The 12393-nt window shown below is 36.1% G+C and overlaps 1 protein-coding gene across 1 annotated transcript in view; it reads left to right on the top strand.

Annotated features, from left to right (window-relative positions):
• The first annotated feature begins 172 nt into the window (after positions 1-172).
• LOC105826712 (chromosome unknown open reading frame, human C5orf34) overlaps positions 173-12393 on the top strand; it is a 19933-nt gene continuing 7712 nt past the window's right edge. The window contains exons 1-5 of the mRNA XM_012664728.1: positions 173-378; positions 550-639; positions 2968-3599; positions 5344-5445; positions 6932-7055. Coding sequence (XP_012520182.1) covers positions 184-378; positions 550-639; positions 2968-3599; positions 5344-5445; positions 6932-7055 — 1143 coding nt within the window. The 5' untranslated portion in view covers positions 173-183. The remainder of the gene's footprint in view (positions 379-549; positions 640-2967; positions 3600-5343; positions 5446-6931; positions 7056-12393) is intronic.

Raw genomic sequence — 12393 nt, 5'->3', positions numbered from 1 at the left:
AAGAAAATATTACTTTTCCTCCGACAAAAGTAAATACAATGGTAATGTGTTTTGCTTATGTTCTAAGAAAATGCATCCATTTATTTTGATAGAATTTTTGTACATAAGAAAACTATTTGTGCTATTGTGTTTCCTAGTTTGTTCAGTCTTTGACTTGGAAGGATATCTTATCCTGTCTTAATAATGGCAGCTGAAGTGCGAATGGTACTTTATGAAGATGATTCAGTGCAAGTACAATATGCTGATGGTTCCAAATTGCAACTTTCTCCCTGTGGCTCTGAATTTTTATTTGAAAAGTCACCTCCTGTTTCAGCACATCCTTTAGAACAACCAGAAAGAATTCGCCAAAGGACACACTTTGTTATTAGCACTTACCAAGTAAGTAAAGATGTTACAAAAACTACTCTTTTTAATTCCAAAATATTGTCAAGGTGGGCTAGAATATGAAAAGTGATTAGTATTCTGAATTACACTGTACCATCATTCTAGATTGATTTTTTCAAATTGTTTTATATTTTTTAAGATTACATTTTATATTTCTGTTTATAGGAACAACTACAGCGAGCCCTAGATTTTCGAAACTCTTCTGCTACTCGCCCTTTTTTATCTGAAAACATCATACCTTCTGAAAGAAAAAAGGTGATTTTTTTAAAACTTCATTTTTATAAGTAATATTTGAGGACAAGTAATTACAAACAGGTAGTTTAATGCTTAGTCTTTTTTTTTTCCAGGACATTTGGGAATAGACACATTGCTATAGAATGCATAAGCCTGTATATTTATCAGACTGAGGAACATAAAAGTTAAATAGTTCATCTCCCTGCCATTTTCCTTGTAGTCAAGAATTATAATCACAATTTTTCAAATTGGTTACTTTTTCATTCTCAGAGTTCTCAAAATTAAGAAGTTATGTGGCCATTTTTAGTAACCTACGTGTACTTATTTGTTAATGTGTAGTAGAGATTTATAATTACATATGGATATAAAAATTCTTTTGCTTATATTTTATTTTGGACTTTTAAGAATAATAACTCATTTATCAAGAGTTTACTATGTCCAAGAACCAGGAATAATATTAGAAACATTTAATAACACCAGTATGGCATGGGTAACTACTGATCAAAATGAATGTCCAACCAATCAGAACAGGTATATTGGCTAGATATCAACCCCTTTTTATAGGTAGTAAAACTATGTCTTAGAGAGTTTAGCTAATTTATCTATGAAAATTTTCTTAGAGGCAAAGTCAGGATTTGAACCCAGTCTGTCTGATTCTGAAGACTGTCATTTAACTCTTTTTGATACCTTTCTATGCTGTCAGTGATGCTTGCCTGCCTACTGACTAATTTTCTAATATATTATGGCACAGGAGCCATAAAAAGTTGTAAGCTATAAGTTAGTCTAGAAGGCTCTTTTCCATTGTTTCTTTTGAGTAACTTTGTTCATTGAAACCGCATAGCTTACTGCTGATGCTGCAGGAGGATTATTCGACAGTCCAATTTTAGCAGAGAGAACTTTATTAACTGGCCATCCCTACAAACAAGTTTTGCCATTAATTAATACTACGCTTAATTTTAACATCCTGACATCTGTACCCATAGGTAGTACTGTAAATTTAAGAGGTTTTCTTGACAATAGTTTTTGTAAATTTAAGGTTTTACCTAAATGGAAGTTGAAATGTTAAACTCTTGGCGAAATTAATTGATTAAAAGACTGTTAATAACAGCGGTACCTACTGTTTATATTTTATATGAAAAGACACAACTGACAGTGTTACTTGCTACGAGTCTATTTGCTATTGGTCAGGATCAATTTTCTATGGAGTAATTCAGCTTTGTAAAATGTTGCTCTTTAAGCCACCTGGAATTTATTTTAGTGTATAGAGTGCCAGGGACTATCTAAGATAGGTACTTTATACATGTTATTTTATTTAGTCCAGGTGATAAACCTGTGAGATAGCATTTCCCAAATGCTGTTCAGTAATTCTAGTACCATTTATTAGATCATTCTCTCTTGCGCCTCTTGCTTTGAAAAGTTTATGTTATCACATATAACATTTTAAGATAACATTGAATCTGTTTTTGTATTTTCTGAGTGGTTCTGTCAATGATTTTTTATGCTAGTCCCATACTATTTAAGCCATGACTGCTTTTTAAAAAATATATATATATATATTTATTTATTTAATTTTTATTTTTTAGCTGTGATTGCTTTTAGCATAACATAGAGCTGCTTCTTCCTCATTTCTGTTCTTTTTCAGAGTAGGTTTTTGGGGTGGGGGAGCGCAAATTTATTTATCTCTGATGCAGTACGTTTTAAACCAAAATATGTTTAACGCTAAATATAATCAAGATATTTCTTTTTCTTCTTTTCTCTATTTTGTGTGTGTGTATGTGCGTGTGTGTGTGTTTTATGTCTCTTTTTTTTCTTTTTGAGACAGAGTCTCACTTTTGTTGCCCGGGCTAGAGTGAGTGCTGTGACATCGGCCTGGCTCACAGCAACCTCAAACTCCTGGGCTCAAGCGATCCTTCTGCCTCAGCCTCCCGAGTAGCTGGGACTACAGGCATGCGCCACCATGCCCGGCTAATTGTTTCTATATATTTTTAGTTGTCCGATTAATTTCTTTCTATTTTTAGTAGAGACGGGGTCTTGCTCTTGCTCAGGCTGGTTTCGAACTCCTGAGCTCAAACAATCCGCCCGCCTCGGCCTCCCAGAGTGCTAAGATTACAGGCGTGAGCCACCGCGCCCGGCCCTGTTTTATGTCTCTTATAAGGCAGATAATCTTAATATCAAATATAATCTGGAAAACCATATATAGGCTTACATCTGGCTTTCCATTTTTCATTCTCTCTAGGTAATGAAAATACAAATATTTAAGAGCTTTCTTACATAATACTTAAGTATCAAATGTATGGAAAAATTGGACTGTTAACAGAAAATACCATCTTTTTTCCCCCTTCAATTTAGCATATTTTCATTGACATCTCAGAAGTGAGATGGTCCAGTCTTGATGCAGATGATAGCTTGATATGTCTGGAGAGCGGTACCGTGAAGATAACATCTTTAGATGGTCATGCATACCTTTGCCTGCCCAGATCTCAGCATGAATTTACAGTACATTTTTTGTGTAAAGTTAGCCAGAAGCCAGCGTCATCTGTAGTATTGTCAGCCCCAAAAGACAAACTAGTTGAAAAAACTGGCAAAATCTGTACATTTGGAAATTTATCAAGACAGAGACTGAAGAATAAAGAAAATGAACTTTATTGCAACATCATGAAATCCAAAGAACCTTTAAAGAAGATGAGTTATGTAAATGGAACTGAAGGGAAGGAAGAGCTGCCTTCACCTGGTACAAAACACACATGTGTATACACGTGGGTAAAGCAACACTGGTCTGTGGCAGCCTGTCCAGAGGAATGGAAATATCCTTTGTCTTTAGCTCTTCGTTTTCATACTAAAGTTAGCAATATGTCTAAAATTGATGCACATATCACCCAGAGTAGAATTTTAACTTCTGCTGTTTCAGAGGAAAGAGGAAAAGAGGTTTCTGTTCTTCCTAGGGCCTTGTTACTCAGCTGTCCTGTCCCACACCTGCACAGGTAATAGAAGAATATTTTTTGTTCATAAAGCTTTTATCATAAACTCGTCTTTAAGGATAATTTTCTTTCTAAATTACACGATAACGTTCATAAAGAAAGTTCATTTAGTTGATCTAAAACTTTGTTTTTAGCTGATAGTAAATAATTTCCCTGGCAAATGTGTTGCTTATGTTTCCTACTCTGTGTCCACACATTGCATGTTCATGGAAGGCTGACTCTATACTAAATACTTTGTTCAGCCCAGTGACTGTAGAAATGACTAAGACACAGTCCCTGCTTTCTGGTAACTTAGAAGTCTAGTGAAGGTCATTGTCCCTAAAAGGATTATTAAAGTGTGGTAAGTGATGGGACAGGAGTCTGCACGGGGCTGTGTGGGAGCGAGCACAGAGGAGCACCTGCTGCTGCTCACTGGAACCCATGACCTTGCTTGCTGGTGCTTTTGTTTATACTTAGTCTCGGGGGCTACCCCTGTCTTTGGTTAACTGTAAATATGTCCATTTTCAAAAGGAGTAAACATGGAGAGACTTCTGGATGCCCCGGTATAAACCTTTTACCTCCACTAAGAGATGAATAATGTAATATTAAATAGTTGTAGATTGTAACATTAACTTTGTGTAAATAGGGCAGTAATAATGATAATAGCTAACAGTTACAGAACACTTATGTGCCAGGCACTGTTGAACTTCACCTGTTTGACTCTCGTAGAAACACCATAAATTAAGAACTATCATTATTCCCCTTTTTTAGAGGAACTTGAGACTTGGAAATGTTAAATAACTTCAGCAAAGGCACACAGCTAGTACTTGTAGAACTGGGATTTGATCTCAGGTAGTCTCTGCATATACATTGTTATTTTAAAAAAAATATGGGAATGACTTTCAGGTTTGTCATTATCTGGTTAAAATTGGAAAATCCATTGTTATGAGTACATATCAAAAGAGATTTATGATTCTCAATTAACAGGTTTTTGATAACTTACCACCAGCTTTAGGTGATCATCATCCTTAACATGGTTTAACAGGTCTTTCATGATCTGGGTTTCTCCTGTATCGGTAATCCTCAGCTCTTTCACCACTCTTGCCCTTGCTTTCTCTACTCTTGCTAAACTGGACTTTTAGCAATCTCAAGAATGCTCGCTCAAACTCCCTTTCTCCACTGCACCTGCTCTTTGCTCTGCAGGAGCACTCCTCCTTTCTTTCTCTCAACTGGCTAACTTGTGCTCATTTCCACGTCTCAACTTAAGTCTCACTTCTTTAGGGTTATTTTCCTGAAGACCCTAGACAAGTTAGGTCCTTGTTATACCATCCCACAACATCGAGTACTTCCTCTTTCTTTACACTCAATGTTTGCTACTTAATGTCCCTGCCGTAGAGAATTTCCATTGAGGGCAGAGACCGTGTCTGCTTTTGTGGGTGTAATATGCCCAGTATGTATACCATAGTGCTTTACCCACCATAGATATCTCACTAAATATTTGTTGTTTGAATCCAGGCCAAATTTTAACTGTTAGTAAAACTGTTAATTTATGTATTAATAATTGTGCTGAGATTCAGTAATGAGATTATTGAAAATATGGAAAAATGTATGGGAAAAGAAGACTTGTTTTTAAATCTGATTAATATACTTTCATATTTTTTTTCTTTGAGCTAATGAGTTACACAAGAAATCTTATTACAGTAGATGACTCTTAAAGGTAATTATGTTGAGTAACCAACAGTAATAGCTTGTATTTTATCCTTCACAGGTGGGATTTTTGTAATTCACTTTTGCAGAGACAGTCTGATGAAGAAGAATATTCCTACCCTGAGCTAGTGAAAGTGGTTTGGTACAAGGGTGTTACATATAGGTAAAGCACCTATGTTGGAATTGGAGTCATAATTGATGTCGCACAGAGGATGGGACTAGCCTTGCAGACAGATTTTCACAAGAGGACACAGTTCTACTAGGCTGACTGTGTCTCCTGTGTTTGGTCCTGAGTACTACATGCCTCAAAACTAATTAGTGCACTCAGGGGTCTTGTGACTCAATCACATTAACCGTGTTTACAAGACTTCTGTGGCAACTCCAATGACAGAGATCAGTTGTGCTAGTGAATGTAATATTCATATCACTTATTTAGGATACCCTTTCCAAGCATCAGAGGATCTAGTTGTTTGAATTAGTCAAAATAGTAGTTTGCCTATTGAGCATGGAATTAGAGAAGTTAGATAGCCTAAGAGAAATTTTGGCCTTTATTCACAAAGCAAATATTCATTGATTGGCTGCTCTGTGCCAGCATTATCACATAGAATTATCTGTACCCCACAACAAAGGACACCTCTCTAGTGACCAGAATAGAAATATTGGCCAGATTGTGAGTTTTACTTGTATGAATAGTGCTCAAAGAGCACTGTTAAAGTTTTTTTTGTTTTTTTTTTTGTTTTGGCAGGGGAGGTGGTTTCGCTTTTCCTGTGTGAAGACCCATCCCTTCTCACAAGATATTCTAACATAGATACTAATAAAAATTAACTTGGCTTATGTTTTTATATGTTATAAAATAATACCTTGATTATTTCTTGGTTGCTGCAGGTACAGTCAGTCACCTTTCTTAAGCTGGCTCCTTGCACAAATGGCTAATCTCATCCAAAAATTATTAATTCTACCCGTTTCATTATTAACACATCAACTGCCATGTGAGTTGTTTTTCACCTCATGGTAGTTTTGAGCCCAGGGCCTCATGAAGCATATGTAACTGCAGTTGGTTTATGAGAATCTTACTTGTTGACGTTCTTATTGTTATAATTAATATTGATAATGTAATTGCATATAAATCACAGAAAACAATAAAAAATAACAAATTTTTCATTAAATTAGAAAGGATAGTTTTGTTTTCAAAGTTTTTATTCTATTTTTGTAATAAAAACACCATGGCCCCAGGGAAAAATTTTTTTTTTCTAATGTGGCAGTCAGTGTGTTAAAGAATATTCTATTTTCAGGTTCTGGAAGTATTGTATTTAACTCCTGTGTGATAGATATTGCTTTGGTGATTATTATGTGCCAGCCCTGTGATTGGCAATGGGAATATCAGAAGGATAATAAGACAAGATGCTTGAATTCCAGAAGCTCTGAGTTTAGTTGTTAAAGTAAATACATAAACCAATTCTATGTGCTCTGTTTATCTTTGTGGAAAAGTTAATTTAGCTGGTAGGGTTCCAAATATGAAATTATCCACTACTCTGGATAGGCCAAAAAAACTGTATTTCTTTGCTTGGGTTTTTTTTTTAATGACTGCCTTCATGGATGTTTTCATCTCAATAAGAAAAAAAATTTTAATGATTATTTCTCTTCCTTAGACTTACCCATCAAAATATGAATTCAATAGAGATTTATCCTGGAGATGGATCTTTTTTCAAATCAGAAGGAGCTCATTTGGGAAACTATTTTACATATTGCTCCATTCAAGAAAGATCAGAAGAGGTAAGCCAACAATGAACTCAAGAAGAGTTTTGGTGTATAGCTCTTTCTAAATAATTCCGAATATATACAGGAAATTTGGTGTCTATATAACATTGTTTCCTACTCCCCAGTCTGGAGAATTAATATAATCTTACTGCCAGCATTGGCACAGTAATTGTTAACTACCTTGCAGGGCATGATGGCTCATGCCTGTAATCCCAGCATGTTGGGAAGCCGAGGTGGGAGGATCACTTGTGCCCAGGAGTTCGAGTCCAGCCTGGGCAACATAGAAAGACCCCTGTCTCTGAAAAAAATTTAAAAATTAGCCAGGCATGGTGGCGTGCGCCTGTAGTCCCATCTACTTGGGAGGCTAAAGCAGGAAGATTGCTGGAACCCATGGATTTGAGGTTATGTTGAGCTATGATTGGGCCATTACACTCTAGCCGGGGTTATGGAGCAAGACCCTGTCTCTAAAAAAAACAGCAAAACCACCTTATTTTAACTATATTCTTACCTGCTATATTCATTTGCCTAAGCAATTTGTGTTTAAATCAGAAGCAAAATTTCTTGTCACAGAATTTATCAGTAGAAAATGCTAAAACTATAAGCATTCCTTTGAGTCAGTGCACTACTTTGAATAGTAAAAAGCACATTCTTTTTTCCCCCACTATGTAATTGTTTGTATATTTTTAGTTTTTTAATTAAATTTTAATTTTTAATTTTTTTTTTTTTTTTTGTTTTTTTATTTAATTTTTATTTTTTTTTTTTTTTTTTTTTTTTTTTTTTTGAGGCAGAATCTCACTGTGTTGCCCGGGCTAGAGTGCCGGGGCGTCATCCTAGCTCACAGCAACCTCAAACTCCTGGGCTCAAGCGATCCTCCTGCCTCAGCCTCCCGAGTAGCTGGGACTACAGGCATGCGCCACCATGCCCGACTAATTTTTTTCTATGTATTTTTAGTTGTGCAATTAATTTCTTTCTATTTTTAGTAGAGACGGGGTCTCGCTCTTGCTCAGGCTGGTTTCGAACTCCTGAGCTCAAACAATCCGCCCACCTCGGCCTCCCAGAGAGCCAGGATTACAGGCGTGAGCCACCGCACCCAGCCCTAATTTTTAATTTTTTTTTTAAGACAGGGTCTCACTCTGTCCCCTAGGCTGGAGTGCAGTGGCCCAATCATTGGTCACTATAAGTCTGAATTCCTGGCCTCAAGCAATCCTCCTGCATCAGCCTCCCAAGTAGCTGGGACTACAGGTGTGTGCCACCACACCCAGCTAATTTTTTAAAAATTTTTTGTAGAGATAGGGTCTTGCTATGTTGCCCAGGCTGGTTTAGAATTCCTGGCCTCAAGCGATCCACCCGCCCTGGCCTCCCAGAGTGCTGGGATTACAGGCAGGCATGAGCCACCACACCTAGCCTATTTGTAGATTTTAAGCAACTCTTAACTTCTAAATCTTTATGTACAACTATAAAGTTGAACAAGACTGTTGTCTATCGTTGAAAACAGTGAAACATATTTATCAGACCATAGTCTAATAATATGGATATTTTGTTAATGAGTTTTAATTTGCTTATTCCTAGTCTGACATTTGACATCCACACTTTTATAGTGATCACCATAATATCACACTACTTTCCTTTGCCGATTGAAACAGAATGAATATGTTTTCTCTCTCCATTACAAAATGGAGTATTTAAGTTATAAGATTATTAGAGTCACTAGGAAGAAAAGTTAAAAATGGGTTTTTTTTTTTTTAATTATGGAAAATTTCAAACCTATACAAAAGTAGAGAGAGAGATAAGCATAACGGACCCCCATGTATCCATCACCCAGCTTGTTCATCTATACTTCCTGCTGCCCCCGACTCCCTATTTATTTTTAAGTAAATCTGAAATATCATTTCATTCATAAATACTTTAGTATATATTGGAGCAGATTTTTTACTGGGGCCTATTTCTAGGAAAGTATTAATTTATTCAATAAATACTAACTAAACACTTTTTGTCAGGCACTCTGATAAGCACTGGGAGTAATGAAAGAGTTCCTGCCCTCAAGGGTTCACAGTCTAGTGGTCAGAAAGGCAAACAAGCAAATGAGATAAAAGTGTGACCAGTTATATATATATATATATGCATATATATCTACATGTATATGTAGAGCATGAGACAAGTAAACAGGCAAATAGAGCGGGTATGCATAGTCACACTGCTGTATATTAGGGATTTGCAAAATTGCAAGATAAGTATAGTACATCTTCCTGGAGCTTCAGTTTTACTCAAAGGTATTGGGGAGGGGTGATAATTTTTATACTGAAGTAAACATACCGTGGAGTAGAGCATGAGCTTTTGGGATAAAGCACAAAGTTTCCAAGTAAGTTTTATATTTGTGGTGGATGCAAATGATGGTGAAGCTTTGGGCTTCACTCTCAGACTTTTGTCTGCAACCTATTCACTTTTCTCTGCTTTAGTGAAAAGATTTAGAAACAAGCGACTGTCTTTTGGGGATAAAGTTGTTTGTTCCATACTTTAATCCCATATTCCAAAATAAATTTCAGATGAATTAAAGAGCTAAATGTAAGAAACGAAACTTGTAATTGTTAGAAGACAATATGGAAGAATGATGTCTATAATCTTTCATTAGGGGAGGCCTTCTTAAGTGCAATACAGAAAATCAGAAGGCATGAAAGAAAAGTTTGACAAGCCTGACATTTTCAAACTTATGTTAAATTTTAAATATTTAAAATTTCTATTGAATTTAGATAAGTAAAAAAGGGAAGCAAAGGCCTGGAAGAAAATATTCCATACTATAAATCAGTAATAAAAAGACAAAAAATATCCAGAAAAATTTTATGTTTATAAAAAAAAGAAAAATCCTAATAGGAATAGTTAAGCCATAGAAAGGCAATATAAATTTTTAAAAACCCCATAATATTTGAAAATATGTTCAACTTTACTACTCGCATCAGGGAAATGCAAATTAAAATAACAATGACAGAACATTGTTCACTTATCAAATTGTCAGAAACTAAAATTATTGATGACATCTATAGCTGGAAAGAGTGTGGGAAAAGGGGTGTTTCCATAGTGTTGGTTGGAGGATAAATTGGTTCTACCTTCATGAGGGACAATTTCATATCAAGTAAAGTTGATCAGAAATTCTGCTTCTAAGTATCTAGCCTAGAAAAACATTTGCTCAGAGATACAAAGATGCATGGCCGAGGATGTGGATTGTAGCACTGTCTATAGTAGCAAAAAACTCAAAGCAACCTTCAATAGAGAAATGGTGAAATAAATCATAGTGATCAAATTATAGGAATGTGCAGCAGTTGAAAAGAATTAGGAAGATGTAGATGCATAGAGAGATGGATACTGGAAGATTTCCAAGATACCATTGAGTGAAAAAAGAAAGTTGCATCAGAACACCTACAGTGGTATTTTTTGTGTAAAGAACAAACTCTAAACTCGAAACCTATAAATGGTTGTCTATAATATACATGTAAATGTAGAAGAAAAGATTTGAGCAGATGTAAACTAAACTGGTGTAGTTATTTTTTGAGAGGAGCCGGGTTTTGTGATGGGGGAGGAGTCAGGAAAGATTTAATTCTTGTATTTTTTTTTTTTTTTTTTTGAGACAGAGTGTCACCCTGGCTAGAGTACAGTAGCCTTATCATAGCTCACAGCATCCTCAAACTCCTGGGCTCAAGCGATCCTCCTGCCTTCGCTTCCCAGAGTGCTAGTGTTACAGGTGTGAGCCACCTTGCCTGGCCAATTCTAGTATTTTTTGTTATGATTTTTTTTTTTTTTACAAAAACATAGTAATGTATTATTACTTGTGTAATTAAAAATTTAAATAGGAAAGCTTGACAAGTACTCACAATGTAAGTGTTTCCAAAGAGAAACACTTTGGGACCACATAAGGAGGAGCACCTGACCCAGTGTTTAAGGCTCCAGAAATGCTTCCTGAAGGAAGACATGGCTAAGCTAGAATCTATGATTCTAAAAGAGGGGTTGCGCAAAAGATGGAAGGACGTAGGGGGGCATATAGCTAAGGGAACAATTTACTTTCTCAACAACTCTTTGCATGGCTGGCTTCTTGTCATACAAATTTCTATCTAAATGTTACTCCTCAAAGAGGCTTTTCCTCGGTATCCAAATTAAAGAAGCTACCCAGGACACTATCATGCTACCCTCATCTTTTTTCTTTTAATACGAGATAACATTTTCTTATTGATGTATGTTTGTTTACTGTCAGGCACACTAGAGATAAGTGCTGTCTTGTTTGATACACTATTATTGTTAGTGCTTAGAACAGTGGCTAAATGACACTTAAATGGATACAAGAGACTGGAGAGAGCATGGAGTGTTGAAGGAAATGAAAATACTGCAGTCTGGAAGGCCAAAACACAAACAGGATCTTGGGAGGAATGTCTGGAGAAGAGGCTAGATCACTAAATTGGGCCATCTCATAAACTGAGCATGAGAAACCTTACTGCATTCGGGGAATTACTGAAGGATTTTAAGTAGGGAAATGACATCAGATTTTTGTTAGATCGTTTCAGAGGAAGATGGACTGGGTAGGGAAGAGCTGTAGTTACACTCTCTTGTGGTTCAAATCAGATCTCTACTGCTTCTTATCCTTCAACCTCAGTTTCCTCATATAAAAAACAGGTGTTAATAGTTCTTATCTCACTATTATTTTGAGGAGTAAGTGAGATAATCCATGTAAAAGTACATAGCATAATGCCTAGCACATAGTATCTGCTCCGTAAATGTTAGCTGTTGCTATTATGATATTTATTGTGAACACAGCTTTGGACCTTGTGGGGATGACCTAAAAAGAAATCAGGAAGTCAGAAGAGAAGGCTGGAGACAGAGTCCTGAGAAACACTAGCAAGTCTTAGAAAAAGGAAATTCAGAAGGAATAACAAAATAAAATGGTTTTCTTTTTATTTGAAGAACCTGAGCCTGTAAATAATGTTGTCTTCCACAGACTGTAGCAATAGTTCTTCCATTAGTAAAATATAACAAAATGAGAGAAGGATGGCTTATGTGATAAATTTCCAGCTAATGTGTAAGAAAATTAGTTTGGTTACCATGTTAATTTAAGTATGTCCAATATTTAACTTGGGCAGTAAGTTATATGCTATTAGAATGTAATTTTTGAATGGATAGGAGGAGTGGAGGGATTCTATACTTTTAAAAAATGGGAAATGGGCCAAGCGCAGTGGCTCACGCCTATAATCCTAGCACTCTGGGAGGCTGAGGCGGGCGGATCGTTTGAGCTCAGGAGTTTGAGACCAGCCTGAGCAAGAGCAAGACCCCATCTCTACCAAAAATAGAAAGAAATTAATTGGACAGCTAAAAA

The sequence above is a fragment of the Propithecus coquereli genome, unplaced genomic scaffold, assembly GCF_000956105.1.
Source record: "Propithecus coquereli isolate 6110/MARCELLA unplaced genomic scaffold, Pcoq_1.0 Scaffold91, whole genome shotgun sequence".
Lineage (NCBI taxonomy): Eukaryota > Metazoa > Chordata > Mammalia > Primates > Indriidae > Propithecus > Propithecus coquereli.
Note: the sequence above shows the minus strand (reverse complement) of the source record. Positions and strands in the feature narration are given on the sequence as shown.